The following is a 25,015-nucleotide window of genomic DNA, read 5'->3' as shown; positions in this document are numbered from 1 at the left end:
TAGTGAAAACAGAGCTGAAAGTGAATGTTACATATTCTTGCATGTCAGAATGTGATACAAAATCAGTCAATAGCCAATACCTTTGTTTTCCCCTAGTACTTTCTGCATAGGAATTAATGTTGGAGACCAGTGAGTGTTTGTTCCGGAATCAAGCAGTTGGGCTTACTTTCTTGAAATAACTTTGTGTGTTTGTACATGGCAGTACAATTGGATTTCAGTGGATTTTGAAAGACTGAAGGTAGATTTTGAAGATTTCCAAGTATTTGCAAAGCAACCCCACACACGAACATTTTAACAAATGTTACAGTTATTGCCTAGTAAGTCTCTTTGGAAGGTAAATGTCATCATGTTAGCATCAGGGCCATTTCACTGTTACTCTCATAGTGTGCCTCTGAGAGACAGCTACAGGCAAGAGGAGCTATGTAGGTGCATGCTTATTTGGTATCAGGTAGAAAAAATGATGTGGCCAAGGATTGATTAGGTTTAGATGTAGTGAGACTGGATGGTATATCTTGTGTGACACCACACAAGCTTTGTGCTCCCTGATGGTGGAGCCACTCACCACAAGAGCCAGATAACATCTTACTGAAATTACTGTGAAGATCTCCTTTCTTTGCGACTACATATGACTACACACATTACCCAAAATGTAATGTATGTAATTAGCTGAAATTACATTTCAAGTAGTGAAATGTGCAATGGCCTGTTTTTTTTTCACCTGGTGAGTGAACTTGTCAATGATTTTAGCTTGGTGTCTTCCAAAGAGCTGTTAAAAAGGAATGTTTATGCCATATATGGTGGTGTATGGCGCATCATACCTGCAGATGGATTTTTAAATTCTTCTGAGCATCTGTAAAGGTGGCTGCACTCCCAGTCTGATTCATCTGCTTGGAAAATTACAAGAATCTTTATACAGGTTTATAAAGATAAGACTGAACTCACTGAAAGCAAATGCATGATTATCTATTCTCATGATTGAGGTGGGTGACTATAGTTAATTATAGGTCAGCCGTGGAAATAAGATGGTAGGTCTAGTAGCTAAATGCTGGGACCTTTTTGTCTATGCTTACTGTCTTTGTTGCTAATCTCATGAAAAGATGCACATTTTACATTAGTCTCCTATGTGAGTCAGTGAAAGCCTCATTCTGTTTCTTTGTAAGCTAGAAAGAAAAAGTCTAGGATTTAGTATCTATTTTATATTAAGAGAGAGTTTTCAGAAACACTTAGTAATGGTCAAGCTGTCTTTCTAATGAGAAAAGGTAATGCCTTCTGGACTAAAGAAGCAGAGTAACATCTGCAGTGAACACTGATGCAGAATGTTATGGGAGATGCATGTTTTAATCTGAATATACTATTTTTTCCTGTTCCACTGGACATCATCGAGCGCTTGACAACTCATTACTGCTATCTTGCACTGAGACTTTCATATCCTCTTGGTTTAAACTCCTTTCGTTTCCCCTCTGTAAATAGTGTTAGAAGGAAAATTTTGGGTCCTACTGTATCTTCTTGCACCTGTATATTGACAATTAGGCCACCAGATAAACCTTTTAATGAAGAAAGCAGGGTTAGAACAGCTGTTAATCCTTGTTCCTTCTGGTACTGTACCACTGGTAACTTGAACTTGGACTTCTCCAAAGTAGAGGAATGTCACTTGAACACCACAGAGAGCACTGAGCACATGTATGATCTGTGCACTGTTGCCTTCCCCACTCTATATTTCACTGTTATTTTTACTTTATACAGATACTCTTCTGCTGCTTGTTGAGGAACAAGCATTTGTACTATCTGGATTCCTTTCTTTCACAAAGTTCTGTTATTGCAGTTGTGTCATCTTTGATACTTTCAGACAGCATGACATTACATGACAGACTGGTGTCCCTTCTTTCTGGATTCAGCGTAAAATTACTGCTTTGAGACATTAGCTTTTCTGGGAATTTCATTTAAGTTTGTACTGAGTGGATTTTTGCAGGTAAATTACTGCTACTTCTGTTATCAATCACTATATGTGCTCTGACATCCTTAATTGATTTAATTTTCTTTCAGTGTGCAGACAGCCTGGTTCCAAGTGACTTCCTTTTGAAGAAGTTCAGATTAGTGCTTACTATATAAGCGCTTAACTCTGTTACACAAAAGTTTCTGAAACAATCATTGTTTTACCAATTTATTAGCATTTAAACTTTTCTAACTAGCATCTTGCTGCTTCTTAATGATTTTTTTTGAAGATTTTTTTTTCCATTGGAAGGTTATCTAGGTAACATTATCTAACAATATCAACAAGTAAGTGTAGACTAGGGCTTTGTTCTTTTCATGGTTAGCTGTCTCCTGTGTTAATGTTATGTAATTACCAAGTTACTTCGTTTGAAAGTTATCTTGATCAGTTAGGTTGTAATTGGTTCCTTCCTTTGTGTTCTTTCTGATTACTGGACACCTTGCCACCTTAGATAGGACTAAGTGTTTGGATTCAAGAGGATTGCATGAACTTGTGCAACTGGTGTTTTATTAGTTACATGTTCAGATTTTGCCACTGCAGCCATTGGATCTGGATCAGATAACATTAGCAACAGTTTAAATTTCAACTGGTGTAAGAGAGAGCATCCTTATGACAGGTGAAAAAATCCTGCGTGGCTGATGCAGAAGGCTGTGCTGTCAAGAAGGAGGGGATGAATGTTAAGAGAGATACTGGACTTCTATTCCCTCCCAAGTTAAAGACCTTCATTTTTGAAACGTGGGAGGTCTTTGCAGACCAAACAAATGATGAGACTTAGGTTGGCTTTTTAAAACAAAACCAACAAAAAATCCTGTATACTTAGAGGGGTGGAGTTTGATTCTAGAGCTATTGCAGTGAGTCGTTTGGGAAACGGTGGCTTCCTCATTTACTGTAATGTGCATTCTGTAGGTGCACAGCCTTCTGTGTGTGTGAGGATGCCAGTGAAGAATGCTGTGTTGCAATTGTCATCTGCAGTGTCAGACTGAACAATCACAATTGCATTTAGACTAAGTAAATATGAGTAGTCTATTTTGAAGTTTAACTTATGAGTGCTCTTTAAAGAATTGTATGTTGCAGCAAGTTGGCACTTCTAACAGGGCAAGAATACTAAGGCTGAATATACCCATTACTGGAAGCAAATAAAAATCAGATATAAAATAGGAGTACTGGGAAATTAGATCTGTTTGTTGAAGGTTTTAAAGTTTACTGCCTTGTCTACAGAGAGCTGGCTAAGTACATTGTACTACTTCCTCCTTCTAGCTGTTATTTTTAAATGAAAAGGAGGTAAGATTAAATGTTTCTTAGATAAACAATTCTGTAGTTAACCCGATGAATGACAGTTTCTTCATGTTTATAAGTAGGAATGAAGATGTTAACATAGCCATTTAATATGAAATCTACTTTATTAAAATGTGAACCCAGAATCAAAAACTTCATAGATTTCTGGGGAATTATTTTTATATTACTGTGTTCAGTACAAGGAATGCTTTATTCCATAGCTTAGGCTTCCTGGGTGACACTGTTATGACAAAGATTACTTCAAAAAAATAAAAAGGTGGGGTTTTTTGGGTGGGAGAGGGATCTAGATGTTTCTTCTATTCTTTCCCCAAGTTATCCTGTATAATATTTATTAGCAAAATAAGTTGCATACCTACTCTCTTTAAAATGTAAAAACTATTATTTACTAAATATAGAAATATATATATTCACTTAAGAGGGAGCCAGTTTTCTTTAGCAAATCAACATAAAGAGTAAACCTATTCAAGAAAAAGAAAATATTTCAAAAATAGCTTTTGGTGGGAATTTATGCTGTTGAAGCTATTGTGTGGGGTTCACATAGCTATTGAATGGTCTTGTATTTAAAACCAAGGCCTTGACTAAACTAACCTTGCAAATAAAGATGATAAATTTGTAAAAGAAGTCTTTCCACTTGTGAACTAGGTAGAAAGAATAGATGAGTATCAGAAAAAAAGAAAGGTCTTGTTTGAGTTGTTCTTTCATTCCTTTAGCGCTCAGTTACCATGGTGCTCTAGCAGGATAGAGTAGCTACAAGGAAATGGTGTTGTGATGCCATTGTTAAGATCTTTCCTGAGTTTCCAATACAAACAATCTGCATTTCCTTTTGTGATTGCTCCTTAGATTTTTCCTCAAATACCTAGGAAAGATGCCTCCATTTTGGAAGTCCAGGAATATTTAGGAAGGCTTCATAAGCACTGGTATTTTGTCCATAACTATTGCAGGAGCTACATAGCTTTCTTTCAAGGCCAGCACTTTGCTAACATGCCAGACTGGCAGCTTGTCAGATCAAGCCAGTAATTTAAATCTTTGGTGCTAGTCAAAGCTGTCAACTTAATAACCGTTTACTGCGTAAACAAGCTTGGGGGACTTATTCTAGGTCATTAGTATGAGAAGTTTCACATACTGAATTGATGTTTATCACTGCAGATTATTTGAAAAGCTAGGCTTGTTTGAAGGAAAAGCAGTAGTTTGCTTAAACGTCTCTGCACACAGCCTTGATCACTGGAATGGGTAGCAGTAGTAACATAAGAAATGGAACAATACTAAACATGTCAGGTTTGGTGGTTTTTGGTTGTGTTGTTTTGTTTTGTGTTTGGTTAGGTTTTTTTAAGAAAGTAGAGGGTCATCTGATTAATTTTCTTTTAGAGTCAAACAGGGCAGAGTAAGCATATGAACATAGTAGACATGTCAGTATGCCGTAGTGGGAATGATCTGCTTTACGACACCCTTTGTCACCACAGAGCTTGATAAAGAAATACCATGAGAGGTGGTGCTAGTGAATGAGCAGTGATGCATATACAGTGATTTGGCTGCTATGACCTAGGACACTGGGGGCACATACATATTACAGTCATCTAAATACTTAGTAATACTACATTTAATATAATAGATGCTTCACATTTTTATGGCAGTTATTCCCCAGACCTACCAAAATGGTTCATCAACAGTAGGGCAAAATCTTCTTACTGGTGTAAGTAGTACATATGTGAGAATTGCTTCCTTCACCTCGAAAGAGTATTATCCCTTCAGGCAGTGGGGAAGATACATGCTACCTTGTTTGAAGGATAAATTGAAGACCAAGTGGTCAAAGGCAGTAGTTGTAGTGCAGTCATTTGCTAAACTGCACCTCTGTTTGAAGAAAGTGCTAAGAGCTTCTAACTGGCTGTGACTTGGGAGCTGGGTGTTGACTTGTTCTTCAGTTAAAATTGGTCACAAACCCTGCACCCTCAGGGAATGTAGAAAGATATCCGTTCACTACTTTGATACAGAGACAGCTAGACCCGATGGAGCCTTAGTGGTTTCAGGTGACCAGCTGTTGAAAGGCTAACTGGCACAGTCCTCCGTAATATGTGAAGCTAAACAGAACTGTGCCATACAGCTTTAGGATGGGGTAAAGTTGCCTATATGTTTAGAAGTATAATGATATTTTAAACATTGAGCAATTTGACTAGTACTGCTACAAGCTTCCTTAAGTATTAAAAAATGTATCTCTACTGTCTGGAAGCATTTAGTTGCTGAAAACAGGAGCATCTACTATATAATGAACTGCAGCTATGGTACTAAAATAAGTTAATATTTCGTAGCTCCAAATTTGTTTTAGATTACTGTCAGGACTAATTATGTTCATTTTGCTGCAGATCAGCATTTCAAAGGGAAATTGGTTTTCCTTCTTTCTTGTTTAAAATTTGCTTTATATGTCTTTTAAATTTTTTAATAAATAAAATATGCCTGAACAGATGATGTGTTCTAGTTAGCCATATATAGCTCTACTAAAGATCTGAAAGTTCCCTCATTAAATGTCTTAAATATTTAATTTCTTGTCTGTATAAGCAATTTTTGAGTTTCTGTTACATAAAGAGTTCCTTATACTTTTTCCTATTGTTTTGATTTTTTTTTAATATTAGATGAGTAAGGCAAAGAGAATCCTTTTCCTTGCTGAAGGCATTGGATGATGTGAAATGCATAGCTGCTTAATATGTTTTCAGAAATCAGGCTGTAGAATATAAAAAGTAAATACTGGCAGCAACATTGAAGAAAGCATTATTTCAGCCTTTCATGCTCTGGTCAATGCAGATGAAGTCATGTAGATTCTTTTACATGATGTGCCCCCTCAGTGGTCCTGCTGGAAATTGACTTCTTGGGAGTTGCACAGTGCAGAGTAACATGGATAAAATTCTGTTCCTATTTCAAAGCATTGTAAGTGTGAGCATGTCAGAGTTGCACTAACACAAATTCAGTCTTCCTTTCTTTTTAATCCAGTTGATGTTATTTAAACCAACTGTTAAATTAATGAGAGCACATTTGAAAAGAAAAAGAAAAAAACATTACTGAAACATTGCTTGTTAGTACTTCTTCGAGTGGAATTTTCTTTCTGCTCTGGATCATGACCCTACTGAGTAGAAAAGTGTAACACTGAGAGTGATGAGTCTGTGATGAGAAACCACGTTTAACTCCTTTATTTCTTCATGAAAACCTTGCTGGGTCTTCAGATCACATGGTGATATGCAAGAGCCTTAATCCCATGGGTTACCTGGGCACTGGAAATGCATGTGTATTTGTAGTTGTGAGATCAGTCAGTGTCTCTTTGGTTCTGTTTTAGCAAAGCATGTAAGTGTGCTTAATTTCATCCTGTTTAAGCAAACTATTGAAGTCTATGTGTAAACATTTATTAATTCACTGTGGTTCTGTTTTACTGAGATGGTCCTGTAGCCCCCAGTGCATATCCCCTGTGTTTTCAGTTCTGAGTCCAGGTTTACAGCTGGTTACAAATCAGTTATTATTTACTATGATTTGCCTCTTGCGCCCTCCGAGATTCAGCAGTAGTGAAATGTTTGCAAAAGTAACAAGGTGGAATAGTGCATGCCTACTTTTAAAGCTTTGAAAATTTGTAGCTACCACTGCTTTAATAATGACTAAGAACTACCCACACAAGGCAAGAGATCTAATGGTGGGTGAAGGCAAGAGAGATTGAATATATGCTCCGTATATGGCAATGTGTGGGAGACACATTTGTTAGATAGTAAGTATCTGAACAAAACCATGTGTCATGTTTCCTTAGGTTCTCAACAGGAGATGTGTAGAAGCAGCAGTGATGACAGGCCTGGCACTCAACTGCAGAGTAAACAAGAAGTCCTTGTTTGACAGAAAACATTATTTCTATGCAGATCTGCCTGTAAGTATGGAAGTATAACTGGTCCTTTTACAACAGTGGGAGAGGACAAGTGCCGGATGGCAATAGGGGATGAGCGAAGAGATGCTTTTTCTGTTTTCAATCAGTGTTCTGCACGCTGCAGCAGGATGGTGCGCTGTGGCCTGATGAATAGACAGCTGTAGCCTGGTGCTCACTGATTGAATATGATTGCTCTGATTGCTGACTCCTTGCTTAGCTGCATGATTCCAGTAGCTTAATGTAATTGAATTGGGAGCTGGAGCTGCTTTGCCCCTTGAGTTCTCCATTCCTGGTGTTTAGTGCTAATTGTCTGTTAGGGTAAAGGCAGTCTGATAATAGTCCTTCATTAAAGTGAATGTATAACAAGCACAGGTTCCAGTGGCATAAACATAATAGTATCATTTTTGTGTATGCTTGGGGACCTAGAAATATTTAATTTCTCTTTAAATTTTCTCAGTCAGTAAAAAAAATGAGAACTGAGTCTTGACAGTACAGTTTGTTGATAGCTTTCAGATTTGGTAGAAGTTGTCACTGGAAGTCAAATACATTTTGCTTCACTCAGTATGGGTGTTTTAATCATTTAAGAACTTGGCTTCTGTCAATGAACAGGATGCAGTGGTATTTGAGCCTTATTTTGTATTTTAATGAAATTAAATCTTCCTAATTTTGAACCACTTTTTTTTTCCCCCCTTCCTTCCTGCCAGCATACTTGTACTGGATGTTCTGCTTAACACTAACCTGTCACAGGGAGGGTGCTAGTTTTCCTTTATCTGATTTTGAGGTGATGATCTGTTAACTGCATTAAAAGACAAAAAAAAGCCAAACCCCCAACTGTTTCTCTTTTACATGAGAGAGAACTGGTATGTTAGTTTATCCTCTTTTTAGGTGAGGTGTCCCAGACATCCAGAGAAGCAGAGTGGTGATATTTCTCAGGTCCCAAATTAATGTGTACATGTGTTGTATTATTACAGACTACTGTCTCTTCTACTTTTTTGTCCAAGCATTAGAAATACTTCAAAGTTACACAAAACATCTTAAACTATATTCCTTTCCATCTTGGAAAAAGTATTATGTTTTACTCATGCAGTGGAGACCTGGATCTCAGAAGAGATTTCTCTTCTGTTTTCTTCTTGGCTGGGGACTTGTGGCTCTTTTGTGAAGCTGATGCAATTACTGATTTGGTTTCTGCAGACAACTTCACTAATATTTGCGAGCCATGAAGAGGCCCTCTTGCTGGGGACTCTGTAGGGAGCTACTGGCAATGTGAAATGCAAACTTGAATTGCTAATACTTTATTTTTAACTTGTAAAACTATTTTAAAGCCTATTTCCAGGAGGAAAAAAAAATAGCAGGAAATAAACATGACTTTAAAAATTCCTTTACACCTCATAAAGGAACAACAAAACCATCACAGACTTATTTGCAAGCTTCTTTGATGCTTTCCGCTGTTAAACGGAAAACAGTCTCTCAGGTTCTTCTGCTATTAGTCCATTGCATAGAAGCTTCAAGGAAGAATGTTGTCATGGGAAAGAAGCCACATCCATATGTTTAGAAGAGTGAGGTGGAAGATGGTTCGTGCAGCACCAAGTGGGCCTTGTCTGCAGGCAGGAGTTACAGAATCCTCTGGTCAGATAAGCACAGAAATTTGGTCAAGGAGATGCTGATACATTTTATCTTGAAACGTGTAATTCTAGCTTTCTGTTGGCTGACTCCCAAACTTGAAGCACCAACAATAAACTACCTGACCTGCATTTCATAGTGGAACAGTCTCATCAGGAGCCTTGTAATAAGGTGCAGAGTAAGATGTGCAGTTTAGGCTAATGAGGTGTATAGAACAGATAAAATAAATCCCGCTCTTAGAGCCATTTGACAATGGGATTATTGTTGCTCTTGCTTTGGATGGGAAATAAGATTCTTGTTATTTATTCTAACTATTCCAGACTTTAAAAAAATGATTTTAATGAGAAGTTTTAGCATAGGCTAATGGAGTCAGTTATTTTTTTACAATGATTGTGGCTAGAAGGTCTTGCACTTTATTGCATATATAAATTGAGCTGTCCACAGGGCTGGACCATTGTTCTCTATTGCAATGCACTGTCTTCATCTCTGCATTTTAGGGTAAGCTCATTCTCCATGCAAAATGTGCAAATTCCTGGCAGGACTTTTTTTGTTCTCACCACTGGGGGCTGGAGCAGGCTAGGAAGGAGGAAGAGATGAGGACCCTTCCTCAACAGAGTAGCTGTTTCTCTTCTATATTTTTACATCACTGCAATTATTCCAATACCTTGTCATTGGCAGCCACTTTTCTGGCCATCCCCACTCAGGCCACCCCTTGAGTAGTCTCAGGCATGAGGTGACATTTTTCAGCTGTGTGCCTTATGCGGGTTTATAGTGTTTATAATTGCTACATTAATGAAATTGAGCTTTCTACTTTCTTTTTTTCACCCCTGCCTTCCCTCTCCCTCTACTCCCCTCTAAGTTGTTCTCAACAGGGATACAGGATGTATTCAATCTGATGGAAGTATGAGTGATAGTTCCAGCTTGGGGATGGTCATGGGGCAATGGCTTCAAACTAGAGAAGAGTAGATTTAGATTGGATGCTAGGATCAAGTTCTTCACCATGAGGATAGTGAAACACTGGAACAGATTGCCCAGGGAGGTTGTTGGGGCCCCATCCCTGGAGATACTCTAGGTGAGGCTCAACAGGACTTTGGGCAGTCTGATCTAGTTGAGGATGTCCTTGCTTACTGCTGAAAAGGGTTGGACTAGATGACCTTTGGAGGTCTCTTCTAACCCAGACCATTCTGTGATATGGAGGTACAGTAACTGGCTTCAAACGAGATTTAACATGATCATAAAACCATAGATGTGGAAGAACTTTTTCTACTCAATCTCTTGCCCCCAATCAGTATCAGTCATCCTTGGCAAGTGTTTTTTTTTGCATTAGTATACTATCTTATACTTTTCTGTATTGCAAAGTATTCTTATTTTTTTCAAACCTCCAGCTTCTCACAGTTACAGCAGTTCTAGACCAATCTTCTAGTTGGTTCCTTTCAAGCTAAGGAAAATAACATTTGAATTCATATGTCCCTGTGTTTTGTCCTTTTCTGTAGGTCACTATGGAAGATGTTGCATTTTCAGTTTTGTTCTTAGTCTGTAATATTTGCACTTGGCCATGCTCCTGCTTCCTGAAAAGTTAATGTTTTGAGTACAAAGCTAATTTTGTTGACAGGCTGGCTATCAAATCACTCAGCAAAGAGTCCCTATTGCGGTGAATGGAAGTCTGTCATACAGTGTCTGTGTAGACAACAAAATGAGCCAGATGGTGTCCAAAACCGTGAGGATTAAACAAATCCAACTGGAGCAAGACAGTGGAAAGAGTCTCCATGATGACACAAGGAGCCAGACACTCGTTGACTTGAATAGGGCTGGTAAGCATGGATTATTTTTCTACTTTCTGCATCTTTAAAGGTGACAGAGAACAGCCAAAAGACAGCCTGATGAGTCTGTCCTTGAAAATAAAAATTAAGGTGACTGATACACTTGGAGCAGGGGAATACTTGTTTCTTTGTTTGTTTGAATGGCCAGTGAGCCACTCCCATTGCTTTTGGTTGATTGCAATTAGCAACAGCAAGTAAGAAATCCGATGGCTTCTGTTTGCACAAAACTCTGTCTCAGTCACAGCTGTTCAGCTGTTTAAGCTCTTGCCACTGTGTGCATTGTTGTTAAAAAAAATCATAGACCTGCTGAATCAAGTTTTTGTGTATAGGAGAAGCAGATGCTGGAATTTGTCAGTACAGGAGTCTAACAATTATTAGCTTTGAAAAACAAATAGATTTTCACTTTATATTTTGAAATTGTAAATGGAATGAAGCAAATTAGTATATAACATGGGCAGCAGCCTGAACGGCGTAGTTTAGCTAGGATACAAAGTTTCAGTGTCCATTGAAGTTACGGGCTATGCCTGCTCATACTCTATGAATGCTGGACCCTGAAGCTGAAAATTAGACTATTGTCATCTGTTTACAGTTCTCTCTGTTCCAAAATTAGTTTTTAATAAATACATTTGAATCTGGAAATGGATTTGCTTTAAATGGGAGTTCTCTTAGAGAAAGGAAGAGGAGCGTGTCCTCCAGAGGGTAAAAGTCTGTGATTTGTCTGTTCCTTTAAAAAAAAAACAGGAGGAAAAGTTTCTATAGCAATCTGTAGCTAGGCCCATAGTGCCAGTTACTAAATAATACATAGGAGGTTATTTATTTAATTTTATTTTAGTTTAAAAAATATCCCAAGTGCTTTTATGTGTTTAGCCAGTTGCATTCTAATATTCCAAGATCAAAAGCTATTGTTGAAAATCTCCTGTCTCTTCCCCTGATAGGAGTCGGCCTTATGGAGGTTGTCATGGAGCCTGATATGTGCTGTGGGGAAGAAGCAGCTGCTGCAGTCAGAGAGCTTCAGCTCATCCTTCAAACACTTGGGAGCAGCCAGGCAGTCATGGCAGGTACAGAAGGGGGGAAGGGCATGTTCTCTTGTCATCAATAATTCTCTGCATTTGCAGGAGTTCTGCAGCTTCTGATCGTTTTGCTCTGTGGCTGCTTATTACATACACATTGCCTTTTCTAACTGTTGTTTTTACAGTCCTCAGAGCCTGTCCTAATGTCCACCATGCTTTAGGTGTCCTAATGGACCTGCCTTCATCTGCAGAGCTTAGCAGTGCTAGATTTTATATTGCCTCACACAATCATTTTACAGGATAAACCTAGTCAAGAAGAAACATCCCAAGGGTTCTTGTGGTGTTTCTCCCTGTCTGTCTTTCTTGCCACAGCACTGTAGCACAGAGATCTGTAGTAAGGATTAGTTATTGAATATGGAAGTTGCAGGAGAAATTAGTGGGAGCATGGATTATCTTGTAACTTGTGTATCAGCTAGTCATAAAATTGGTATAGGCAGTAAACCTGTGCTGGTGTTACGGGTGAATTGCATGACGCTGTCTAGCAGGCATGGGTGCTGGGGCTAAGTGAAGAATTAGCGAGGCTCAACTTTTACCCCATTTGATAATTTCACACACTCACTGTGTCTCTCCTTCTCCTCCAGTGTTTTTTCCAAGGTGGTGTTTCACATGCTTCCTGCTATGGTTGTACCTCACTATAATTTATTTCAAATAAGGGCTTTACATTCTCATATTTACCTTTATTCTACTTGAGTATTCAGTAAGGACAAGTGCCCAGTTTTACCAGGTGTTATTTCATTAACAACAAATGCATGTAAAGATGATTTCATTGCAGCGTGGAAAGAGAAGAAGCTGGTTGTGAAGTGGGCATAATGCAAAAAAAGCTTTTTTTTTTAAAGAATATTTTGTGTCTGTCTCTTTTTTCACTTATGCCTGATTAATTTCATTGTCCTGTCACATTGACACATACATCCACGTAGAAGCAGGTTATGGCTCAAAATGAAGCAAGGGCAGCACAAAACTATTCTTCTTCTGGAGGAAGTACTCATTTCACCCCAAAAGGGGGAACATGCAAAACCCTTCTCTAGAAAGAGATGTTGGATCATTCCAGCACCTTTGTCCTCAATTTGCATGTCTGGCAAGACTCTGTGAAGACAGAGGGAATCAGTGCACTGTCATCCAGCCTACTTTTACAAAGTGTACAGGCCTCTGTAGTCAGTTGACATCCATTGACTGGAATGGATTGTGAAGCCGTAGACCACCTCCACAGGTTTAACTGTGAGCTATTTTATGCTCCCTTTAATAAGGCTACTGTATCTAAACAGTGTTTCTTTCTTGTTGTCACTATCTGAAATTTAAAAACAAAATCCAAGCCCAAACCAACTGAACAAAAAAAAAGAACAAAGAGAAGGGCTACAGACAGTCACTGTGCAATAGGAGAAAAAATACGTTTCCATTCAGTATAATCTTTCCTGATTGTTTATTGCTACCTGTTGAATAACTGGCAAGCCTTTTCTTCTCAGAAGGGATGTCCTAAGAGGGGGAAAACTTAGAAAGATACAAGTTGCTTGTGGTTGAATCATTCAGGATCTCTAAGGATAATTTGTTTTGGACAAAAATTGCTGGATATTTATTTATAAAACTTTATATTCGGTTGCACGTTTTGACAGACAGGGAAATTTGGGTTGAGGGGGAGATTGCAATTTCTTGAAGGAGATGAAGAAAATTACACAAAAATCCACTTCTCATATTTTGTCCTTGAGCTGTAAATTTCCAAGAACACCGTAGTAAATCTGTTCAACATAACTGTAAGTTCTTGTGTTCTATGCGAGACTAGTATACATCCATCAAATTGTAATTTCAAAAGGTATTTTTAGGCTGTTTTCAGAGGAATGGAAGCTCACAATCCACCATTTTAAATTGCTTGTCTAATTCTGCCCTTTATTTAAGAGCTGTGAATCAGAAGCTTTTTTCACTATATGGCTTAGAGGATCTGTGGTGCACTGCACCATACAGTTTTCTCCGAGAGGAATTATGAGCAGTATTTTTTTTTTTGAGTAGTATTCTCAAGTAATTTTGAATGATTGGAGGCAGGGTCTTGAGACGAAATCACAAAGAGAAAGCCATGATGAGGTGGTTGCTACTCCTTTCTGAATATGTTTAAGTCTGCTGTTTATGCGCTGCACATAACATGGAGTTTATTCATGCATGACAAGATTTTTAGATTACAGGGCAGACTAGTCTGTTGATGAAGTTTCTTTTTACAGAGGGTCAGCTGAGAGTGGATGCCAATGTTTCTGTGCATCGCCCTGGAGAGCCCTATGGAGTGAGGACTGAAGTGAAGAATATCAATAGCTTACGATTCCTGGCAAAAGCAGTAGGTAAGTGATGGTTGCTTCATTATAGGAATGTTGCAGATATTTCATGTGGTCTGACATAAAATATGTCAATCTCCTGTGTGCAGTAACAGGCCTTAATGACCCTACCAACTTTATCTGGGTGTCCCATCTCTGCATCTTACCCATGGGTCCACAAGCCCCATATAAGCTCAGTCTGGGGCATTCAGACTTGCCCAAAGTCCTCGTTTGTAGCCTTGTACTGAGTCCTTTCTCTGGAGTTACCTCCTGCTGCACCTGACTGAACTCTCTGCATGGACTCTGTACCCAAACTCATCTCCTCTCGTTGACCATCGGTGGACCCTGTTAACAGTGCATGCCTCTGCCCATGTTGTTTAGACCACTGAAGCTGCACTGGACAGTGGTGGCACTGCCTGTCTCCCAAGTGGTGCAATCCAACTCCTGCTGCTCCCTGACAGAATAAATCTTAGTATGGGGTACTGTGGGGATAGCAGCTGTGTTAGTCTGCAGTTTTCTTGCAGAGGTAACCCTCTGCCTCAAAGAACAACAATGTAGGTGATTTAATGCCTAGCATATTTAATGCTGAAATAGTTAGCAGTAGCTGTGTTATCTGATGTAAATGATTACTTTCCACTGAGTACAGTAGTGGTGTGTATGAAGTTCAGGTGCAGCTCAGGTATGAATAAAAAAGGATTATTATTGCATCTCCAAAAGAAAATTCAACTGTGTGATAGGAAAGTCACTAGGAATGTATGGCTTCGCTGCAGTGCCTGGGACAAAATGTTTGTGTTTAAAGGGTATGAAAGAACATGAGGAAAACATAGGAAACAGTGCTGGAGAGTGAGACAGTGACTGATAATTACTGCTGTATATTTTGTTAAGGTTAAATCAACAAACACTTTCACTATTGCATAGCAGTGAAAAATGAGATAGTTGTATGCACAAAAGCTAATAGTGCAGTATAAAAAACTTACTTGTTTTCCTTTTACTTCTGTCAGACTATGAAATACAGAGACAAATTCAAGAACTTGAAAATGGAGGAACAATTCTGAATGAAACAAGAGCCTTTGATTCAAAACTTGGGTGAGTTTTTATTTTGGAGGAACATTAGGAATCCTAGGCCTTAGAGTGCCAGGGATGCCTGGTGATGTGATCAAGAGTTCATGTGGAATCACTCAACTTCTGTCTTCTAAAGCTAATGTTCACAGGTATAGTCTCATCACATGTAGTAATTTCTTCTTAAAGCTGAAATTTTCCACAACAGATTGTGTGCTATGTCAAGCAGTGTCTGTGTGAAAATGACTACCCTCTTACATACATGCACTCTTTGTAGCAGCCTGAAGTTCTCCTCATCGTTATGACGCAAAGTTTGTGTGTTGTGTTTTTGCCATAGAACTAGTTTTGTGTTGTACCACTGTCCTCATCTTACTTGTTTCTTTGTTATTTTAGGTGCACCATATCAATGAGGGACAAAGAAGGAAAACAGGATTATCGGTACTTAACTTGTTTTCAAAATAAAGCTGACATTTCAAGAACTGAGAAATTATTTCATTTCTTAAGTGTAGTCAGTGTAATACAAACTACTGTTGAGAGGAGTCAGTACACATGGGTTTCCATGTTAAGATCTTTTTATACCTAATGAAGACATTACCTTGCTAAGTTCGTCTTGCCTTCCACCAGTTAGCTGACAGCCACTGAACCATAAACAGTCCCCCAAGAAGGATTTAGCCAGAGGTCAAGGAGCCAAGGGCCTCCTGTTGGGAAGCAGTGCTGCTGGGAAGTACTGGGGTACCGCAGAGCAGCAGCACAGCTGCTTATTACCCTAGCATATGATGCAGTCAAGTCAGATGGGATGAAGAAGAGGGATGCAATTCAGTGATTTCTGATTGCTCTGGGCACCCCTTTCCTACTCTGTACATGTCTGCCATGTCCTATGTTTAGGGCACTCTTAGCAATGATCTTCCTAGTAGAGCTTTAGCTTTGCATCCTAGCTACAGTCTTCCTCAGCCTTCCTGTTACTCCTAGATTTTACTTCCCAGCTGGAGAATTGTACTGTGGCAGGAGAACTTCCAAAGCCTCTTAGCTTTGCCCTATCTGTGTTCCTGTTAGATTTCCATACATTCCATGATGGATGTTACTAGAGCAGAGCAAGGATTTCAAAAAGATCCCACAAACTTCAAGTCTGCTTTTAAAATGACGAGTTTTTTAGTAGTGCAGCAGAAAAGGCAGTGGTGATTTTGTGAATTCCTTATTATGATAGGGGCTGGCATGAGACTTATCTAACAAGACAACTCAAAGAAATGCAAAAGAAAATGCATGAAAACCTAGGCAAGACCAGTGAGTCTAAGGTAGTTCAAACAAAGATCTGAGAGATTATTGCTAGTACTAAGATGAGGATCAGTATTAAACTGTGTTTTTCAGATTTCTTTGTAATTCACTGCTGCACATAATATATTGAATACCTATGTTTAGGCAGATACAAAATAGAAATCATTATAGTAAATGTAGAGGCTGCCAAATGTCCTTTTTTCTGATCTTTTTGAACCCCTCATTTGATCATGTAAGAGTGAGGTTTCTGCTTCAATCACAGCTATTCCAGTGGTTTGAATTGGCCTTCTCTTTAAGGGAGCGTTTTGTTCTGTGGTGGCCCCATGCTGAGCAAAGTAACTTTGCTTTTAGCACAGCATGAGATTTCATCAAGATTTTTGAAGTTAGTCTGGAAAGGTTATAACATGCCCAGATCACTCCTGGCAGTTGGCTGTCAATCTGGGTTTTTCCCTGACAGTCCGCTCCTGGTTTTGTCCAGATCTACAATTCATGCTTGATGCCAAAAGGAGTGGATTTGTTTCCCTATCCATTCTTATTGTTTATATTGGGAGGTGTTATTATTTTGACTGCAGATATGTTCATTACCCTTTTCCTGTCATCAGCTGTTTGACAAATGCTCAAAGAAAGAAAACAAGCTTTGTAGCAGTTCAGCTGATCTCTTACTGCTTAACACTAACATACCAAGTCACAAATTTTAGTATTTTGTTGAATAGTAAATGCAACATCCAGTTAAGTATAAACTTGTGATATAAATTCCATTCTTTGTCGTTTAGCTTCTGACTAAAAGTTACTATAAAGGACAATTTCTTTTATTTTTACTAGGTTCATGCCAGAGCCAAACCTTCCTCCATTGATTCTGTATGATGCTAAATCTTTGCCAGCTAATATGAACCATCAGCAAGTGGTAAATATCGATTCAATTCATGAAAGACTTCCTGATCTCCCCAGTGTGAAGAGAGCAAAGCTTGTTGAACAGTATGGGATTCTTCCAGAACACAGCTTCACTTTATTGGTAGGTCTATTGATAAGAAGCCTAAAAACTTCAAAGTCACATGGTTTGTGAAAAGATTTATACATATGCTATTAACCAGCTGTCAATTCTCATGGATGTTTTTTAATTTGGAGGTGTAACCAATGCATACCCAATGTATGTCTTAGAACCATATACATGGAATAATGGAAACCATAGAGAGTATGCCTTGAGGTGTTTCTCATGCAAAGCACAGTCAAGTAACTATTATTTAATATTGATCTTGTCTGTCTACACATGGATGCATTCATGACTGACTGTGACAAATGTACAGCTTCTTGCTGACAAACCCTTGTCTGCAAGTGCCTGCTTTTCTTGTCTTTTGGTCTGGTATGAGGCTGGGCACATTGTCAATATTTAACAAATTAGTAGATGTGTTTTCCTGACTGCAGAAGGAAAACCTACAGTTCAAATCTTTCAGCTTCACATGCCTGTTGATCTGGCTTCCACATTATTGTGGAAAAAACCCCACAGCCTTGTAGCTAGGTAAGTACACTAAATGGCTGTACAGTGTCAACACTATCAATGCAGTTTACCAAGAAAAGGTTCAGAATAGGGGATGAAGATTTCTGAGGAATCACAGACTCGTAGAATGTCAGTGGTTGGAAGGGACCTCCAGACATCGAGTCCAAGCACCCTGCCAAAGCAGGATCACCTAGGGCAGGCCACACAGGAACACATCCAGAAGGGTTCTGAAAGTCTCAAGAGAAGGAGACTGAGCTTCTCTGGACAGCCTATACCAGTGCTCTGTCACCCTCACCGTAAAGAAGCGTCTCCTAATGTTGAGGTGGAACTTCTGTGTTCCAGCTTATACCCATTCTTCCATGTCCTATTTCTGGACACTGCCAAAAAGAGACTGGCACCTCCAACTTGACACCCACTCCTCAGATATTTATAGACCTTAATAAGATCCCTTCTCAGCCTTCCCAAGACTAAAAGAAGAGGGAAGAAAAGGATGTGTCAGATATGGATATAAATAAGGAAGTGACAGCAAAATCTCCTACCTTCCAAAATTATTCTAAAGGACTTTGAGCTTCTTAATACAAATTGTGTCATTTCTACTTGCCAGTGTTGACTGTATGGATGTTAGTATACCCACCCAAGACAAGGCATTTCACATAGCCAGCAAAGCTAGGACAGTTCTCTGCTTTAATTACTTCTGTGGTTAGTGGAAAAGATCTTCTTTAGAGCAAGATTGAGAAGGAGCTGTAGAAATCTCAAATTGTCCTCTGGATGAGTTCCTTTCCCTTGACTAGAAATGGAGGGAGGACAGCACACATAATTTAACTGCCAGAACTCTTTTTTTTTTCAACTTACTTTTCTTCTCCCACTCTGTCGTGGGTTGAAGTTGACCTGCTGCTAAGCACTTTGCTTCCTCATTTTCCCTGTCAGTGGGACAGGGATAAGAACAGGAAGAGCAAAACCAAGAAGGTTTGTAATTTGAGATAAAGACACTTAAATAAGTGAAAGAAAGAGAAAGGGAAAAAAACAAAAGTGATGCAAATGCAGTCACTTGCCATCGCATGTGAGTAGACTGATGTCTACTGTCAGTGTCTGACCAATGACAATGACTGCCTCCCCCCCCCCAAATCCCCTTCCATCAGTATTCCCTGTTGAGCAGGATGTTATATGTCATGGAATATCCCCTTGGTCAATTTGAATTAGCTGTCCAGGTTGTGTCCACACTCAGCTTCATGCTTACCATCAGCCTACTTGTTGTGGGGAGCAGAGCTGGAAAAATAGAGTACTACTTAGCAGCAGCCAAAACACCGGTGTGTTGTCAGCACTACTTTAGTCATGAAACCAAAACACAGCACCCTATGGACTCCATCACAGCCAGTCCCAGCACACCCACTCCTTTCAGCTGACACGAGCCCACTTCTTGCACGCTATAGTTTTGCCGGTATTGACAGCTTCTGCTGTGTGGTTTCTGTCATCTCTGTCAACTAGCCTTGTATATTCACCTTACCAACTACCCTTTCTTTCCACCTGTTCTATTGCCTTTGCTTTTCTCTTTGTAATTTGTCTCCTTTTTGCAACATAGAATACAATTAATGAGCTCCAAGCTGAAATTTGAGATTCAGCTTGTAAGAGGATAATGCATCCATTTGAATGCATGAAGTGAACGCGTTCTTCATTGTGGGTCGTCTTTTATTGTGCATTAGAATGTCAGCATGTGTACTGTCCATAAAAGTTGCTTGCCTGTTCACTGGGAGACTAGTTAACCTTAATTCATCTGAAAATGGTTTGTCCGTTGCTGTGTTAAGCTTGCATCAGACGTTGCAGAAGATTGCTGATAGGGCCAGATGCACAGATCTAATGAGCATTCTTTCAAGTTAGAGCACCCAGGAGTACTCATTAAATAAATGGCAGTGGTAGAGGGATGACTCTAAAATGCAGATCTCTGTTGTGCGCCAACTTGTTAGAGAAAACATTATGTACCAAAGTTACAACAAAACAATGCCAGACTTCATGCTGCAAGTGAGCTTCTGAGCTTGTTGCATGAGCTTTAATCTCATATATGATAACTACCTGTGTGTAGTCAGCAATGAGAACCTTAGACTCCTGCTCTGCCTAATTACAAGATGCACTGGAATGAAAGGAAAGTGGTAACCTATTAATATCTTTATATCTTAAGTGTAAATGGATACTTTTGTGACAGTTTTGTCTAAATAGTGAAAATAAAGAAAGGTTCTGCTTTTCTCCGTTGCTGTGGCAAACACCATGCAGCCATGGTGTAAGCCAGCGCCATGAAGATGGCTTAATACTTCACCCCTCCCAGTGGGATGGGGAGGAGAGTCAAAAAGAAAGGTAAAACTCACAGGCTGAAATAAAAGGAGTTTAATAACTTTTAAAATATAATAATAATAAAATACTATAATAATTGTAATGAAAAGGAATATAATTAAAAAAGAGTGAAATAAAACCCAAGAAAAGGACAAGTGATGCACAATGCAGCTGCTCACCACCCACTGACTGATGCCCAAGGGATGATCCACCCCTCCCAATCAACTCCCCATTTTATATCCTGAGGATGACTTTATGTGGCAAGGAACATCTCTGCCTAGATCAGGTCAGCTGTCCTGTCTGTGCTCCCTCACAGTTCCTTGTACATCTGCTTGCTGGCAGAGCATGGGAAACTGTTAAGTCCTTAACTTAGTGCCACTTAGGAACATCAGTGTTCCTAATGATGAAAACATTAGTGTCTTATCAACGTTATCTCACTAAATCCACAACACAGCACTGGACCAGCTACTGGGAAGCAAATTAACTCTGTCCCATCTGAAGCCAGAACATTACAGCAGAACTATTCTTATTTGTAAAGGTGGAATTCTTTGAGCCACACAAACTCCTTAGAGTTAGGAGTCTGTGCACAGTTTGTGCTTTGCTGCATAAGTTGGTATGCTGGCACATACCTCAGTCAAGAAGCATCTCTGGCAACTTTGCCAGGTACAGTATTGCCTTTTATCTTATTTCCTATTGAGTAAATAAAAAGGAAATGTGTTGGTACAGATATTAATGTAATATTTTGTTTCCCAAAAAACAGGCTGATGTGTGGAGAGGTCTGACTTAAAAATAGATCAGTTGTCACAGTATGGCATTAGAAAAAACAATCCAGTCAATTCCTTTCTTATCTGAATTCCAGGTCTTCCAGTGCACTTACTGTTCTCTGCTACTGGGATAAAAGTGGCTGATTCTCTTGGGCTCTGACTTACTGCTTTAGTGGAATGTTTGCATGGGTGAATCCTTCAAACAGACAAAAGTAGGATGCTGTAGAAATTGAGTTGGACTGTTTTGTTCGTGGCATGCTGTCCTCATAGGCGTTGTTGTACTGGTGAATTTATGCTTATTTTTATAGCTTAAGTAATTTTGTAATAAGCCATAGGAAGAAGCTTGAACTTTGACTGATCTGCTCTAATAGTGTAGATTTTTTGCGTGTTGGGATTTGTTTGTTTGTTTCTTGTTTGTTTTCTTTCTTTTTTTCCCCTGACAGTCTTGCACATTTTTGCAGCAGTTGTTACCTCACAGTTGGTTATTATGGGAACTGTGATGGTGAAAATGGGAATAAGAAAGCAGAAAATGACATTTGATTTCTGAACATTGATGTAATTTTCTGAAGTTCTTTGAGAAACACTACTTTTTTTTAAAAGCATAGTTTGCAATACAGACCCAATGGCTCTGAAGATTGTACCTGTGGTATTCTGTAAAGTAATGTATTGCTTTAAACCTGGTAAGTATCTGAAACCCAAGCACCTAAAGCCTGTAAGCACCACTAAGTTTTTTTTCTGACATCACAGTACTATTAAGTAAATTTAAATTAGAAATTTGCATCTCTTTGAAATATTGGTGTATCAGGTATCATGCCAGTGAATTTGATACAGCACATTTGGTATGTGATGTGGACACTGAGTACACCTGAATCACAAACGTGCTGCTGCAGTTCCAGATTTCTGAGTTTCCTTCTATGGAAGTGCCTGAATGGGGGGCTGCAAGAAGGCTGGAGAGGGACTGTTTATGAAAGTCTATAGCCATAAGACAAGGGGAAATGGTTTGAAATTAGAGAAGAGCAGATTTAGATTGGATGTTAGGAATAAGTTCTTTACCAGGAGGGTGGTGGAACATTGTAACAGCTTGCCCAGGGAGTTAGTTGAGGCCCCATCTTTGGAAGTATTCAAGATTAAGTTTGACAAGGCTTTGGGCAACCTGATCTAGTGGAAGACGTCCCTGTTCACTGCAGGCGGGTTGGACTAGATGACCTTTGAAGGCACTTCCGAACCCCAACCATTCTATGATTCTAAGATTAAAACAGGTTACTCAGCATTAAGGGAGAGCAGTCATGTAGCTTGCCTGTAAACCAGCCTGTTGAAGTGTGCAGTCATTTTCAGGTCTGGCACAAGGGACAGGTGCATGTGTTGCTGGTGAGAGTGAATTTTGCATGAACAAAGATTACCAAAAAGAAAACAAGTTAAAGCTCAAGCAGTACAGAATCTGGAAATGTGAGTGTGATAGTTTGAGGGGTCCTAGGTCACCCTTAAGAAAGCCATAGGAACGGAGGCCCATCCCGGGGGGATGGAGCTACTTGTCCTAGGATATTGTAATATTGTTTTTCTGTTCCATCTTCCAGTATCATAGCTGTCCTCTAGTCCTGGGCAGCTCGTGGCCTCAAACTGGGACAGAAAGCTAAGCAAGTTATGCCTGCATTTTACTAATATGGCAAGAAAATAAGGAATATGTTTCATTTATGTCAGTCATGTTGATGTTTTGACATTCTGCCTTACTTATTTCAGGCAGCGTTGCTGTTTTTTCCAAGTCTTTGGCTGCAGAAAATGACAGTCACTTAAAAAAAAAAAAAATCTAAAGATGCAAAGGAATTTGGGGGAATGTGTCTGGTTTTATGTGCACAAGTACTGAACCATGGGGTTTGATCCCTGGCAGCATATGTAAGTCTGTCTTGTATGAGTATTCCTGGGCTTTTCTGCTCTTGCTACCTGGAAATCATCTGTTAAAATGTGATGGCTGGGTACACCTGCCCTTGATTTTCAAAGATCTGGCAGCAGGGTCACAGCTGTAGCTCCCACCAGGCTAGTAGTAACCAAAAATCTGAATGCATCCACTGCTAGAGATGCTCTCAAGCCTATACGTGATGAAAGTGCTGGGCATGCTGTGCCTGAGTTGTGTAGTCTGTATTCAGATGTGTGGCATCTGCAAACATTGTTTTCATGTGCATAATGTTGTAGATAGACCTGTTCTGCCTGGAGTGTTTGTAAAACCTTCTGCAACATGTATAAAGAAACCAGCTTTTATACATGCTCACTTCTTCCTACCTAGATTGGACAGGTGTTTTTGTGGAGGGGAGCCTACTGTTTAAACAATCAGTGTTTGTGCTATTGAATCCTGAGGCGAATTAGAGTACAGTATTTAGTAATGCCTCATTTTAGTAATTCCATGCAACACTCAATTTTTAATCAAGTTTGTTATACTTCATTATTCAAGTCATTCTTTTACTGTGTTTTTATTTTAAATCAGACTTGTTCCTCTAGTCTATTTAGCATTATAGTTTACTAAATTTCATTACAAAGTAACTACTAGTTAAATTGCAGGCACACTGAAAGTAAGGGGAATTACATCTGTGTGTATTAAATAGATAGCTAGAATGAGGTACAAGGTCTGCCTTGGTTCACAAAAGACCTCAGTGGATTAAGAACTTGGTTTCTTTGCTCACAGTCTCGAGTTAGTTTTACATCAGCTTTACAGCACATCAGCCATTAATGTAAGTACATTTTGTTCTATTTCACAGAACAGACAGCAGTAGTCTGCAGTCTTCTTAAAAGCCATACATCATTACCACTGAAAAATGTGGTATCTAGAGCTGTTGGAAGTTTGTGTTGTGAATGTTTTGAGGAGGAATGTCTAAAATTCTGTATTGCTATGATGATAAATTGCCTATAAAAAGCAAGGCCAAATGTCACTGTTTTGATGGGATGTGTTGGAGTGGGAGAGGCATGCCACAGTTTAGTGTGTACCTGCACTCTTTTTGCTTGGAACTGCTCAGAGATCTGGCTGCAGCCAGTTTGTGCTTGGGAAGTGTTTTTGCTGTGATGACAGTATACTTAGAATAGCTCCTTGGCTGTCTCTAAACTGCTACCTCTCAATTTGTGAGAGCTGGCTTGCCTTCCTGTGTGTCTGTGCCATGCTCTTCAGTAAGTCCACAGTGGATTTCTCCTTGAGAAGGTAGGAGCTGCCACTTAATATCTGTTCAGCCTTCAGTAGACCTAATGAGTTCTGTTCTGCAGTTAAAGATCCATCAATGCTTTGATGACAAAGAACACAGCATTCAACAGACTCTGCAGTGTGTGTTCTTCTAAAAACAATCTGAGATTTTGCTTAGGCTATAAATTGAAATCCCTACTGTCATATCTTCTGAGCAGTTAGGGTGCTCTGGAAAAGCTTACATAGCTTCTCCGAAAAAAACTGGAAAAATAAACCCTTGCTTCTTACAGTATGACCTTTCCATATCATTGAAGAGTGAGTGCAAACTGAACTTATTCCTTCAGTCCAAAATAAAGAGAGTAGTTGCAAGATGAGGAGTGAAATATCTGCAGAGTTTTAGGAAGAACCTCTTCTTGCTTAAAGGTAGCGTGACAGCTGGCTGGATGGCAGCGCTGTATTTCCTAGTATCACATGCACTTAAAACACGTGAGAAGATGAGAGAGCTTCCCCTCAAATGCTTGTTTGGGGGAGGAGTGAAGAGAAAAAAGATCACTCATTTATTGGAAGTTGCATTGGAACACGCTGTCAGATGAGCTGTATATACCTCTTCTAGCCTTCACATAGTTTGTTTACTCTTGTGTTAATAAAATTTCTCCAAAGTTCTGTGAGTTTGCATTGGATTCACAAAAAGAAGTTCACTTTAGGATAGAGCGTTTACTCCTCTGAGTTGAATTGTACAAGTAATCACGCTTGCACTCTGGTATCTTTTTGATGCATTCAACTTTTCATAAACAGAATGAAGACGGATTAACGGAATTCTTTGAAAATGTGGTGAACCAGACACAAATGAAGCCCAAGAAAGTGATCGGATGGATTCTAAAGGACCTGCTCAGTTATTTGAAACGACATTCCCTTACAGTAAAGGAAAGGTCAGGCTTCTTCATTACTACAATGGTGAATCAGAAGC

The 25,015-nt window shown here is 39.3% G+C and overlaps 1 protein-coding gene across 5 annotated transcripts in view; it reads left to right on the top strand.

Annotated features, from left to right (window-relative positions):
- GATB (glutamyl-tRNA amidotransferase subunit B) overlaps positions 1 to 25,015 on the top strand; it is a 38,171-nt gene that overhangs the window by 4,135 nt on the left and 9,021 nt on the right. For 4 of the 5 annotated variants that reach the window (XR_010303348.1, XM_064148651.1, XM_064148654.1 and 1 more), the window contains exons 3-10: positions 7,065 to 7,178; positions 10,408 to 10,606; positions 11,551 to 11,673; positions 13,890 to 14,003; positions 14,978 to 15,062; positions 15,429 to 15,473; positions 17,130 to 17,319; positions 24,844 to 24,977. Coding sequence is in view for 4 of the 5 variants with exons in the window: in XM_064148651.1 (XP_064004721.1) it covers positions 7,065 to 7,178; positions 10,408 to 10,606; positions 11,551 to 11,673; positions 13,890 to 14,003; positions 14,978 to 15,062; positions 15,429 to 15,473; positions 17,130 to 17,319; positions 24,844 to 24,977 (1,004 nt within the window). In the remaining variant the exon portion in view is untranslated. The remainder of the gene's footprint in view (positions 1 to 7,064; positions 7,179 to 10,407; positions 10,607 to 11,550; positions 11,674 to 13,889; positions 14,004 to 14,977; positions 15,063 to 15,428; positions 15,474 to 17,129; positions 17,320 to 24,843; positions 24,978 to 25,015) is intronic. The other variant, XM_064148652.1, reaches the window with a different exon arrangement.

Source organism: Pogoniulus pusillus, chromosome 9 (assembly GCF_015220805.1).
Source record: "Pogoniulus pusillus isolate bPogPus1 chromosome 9, bPogPus1.pri, whole genome shotgun sequence".
Classification (NCBI taxonomy): Eukaryota; Metazoa; Chordata; class Aves; order Piciformes; family Lybiidae; genus Pogoniulus; species Pogoniulus pusillus.
The sequence above is the reverse complement of the archived record's forward strand: the minus strand, read 5'-3'. Positions and strand labels throughout refer to the sequence as shown.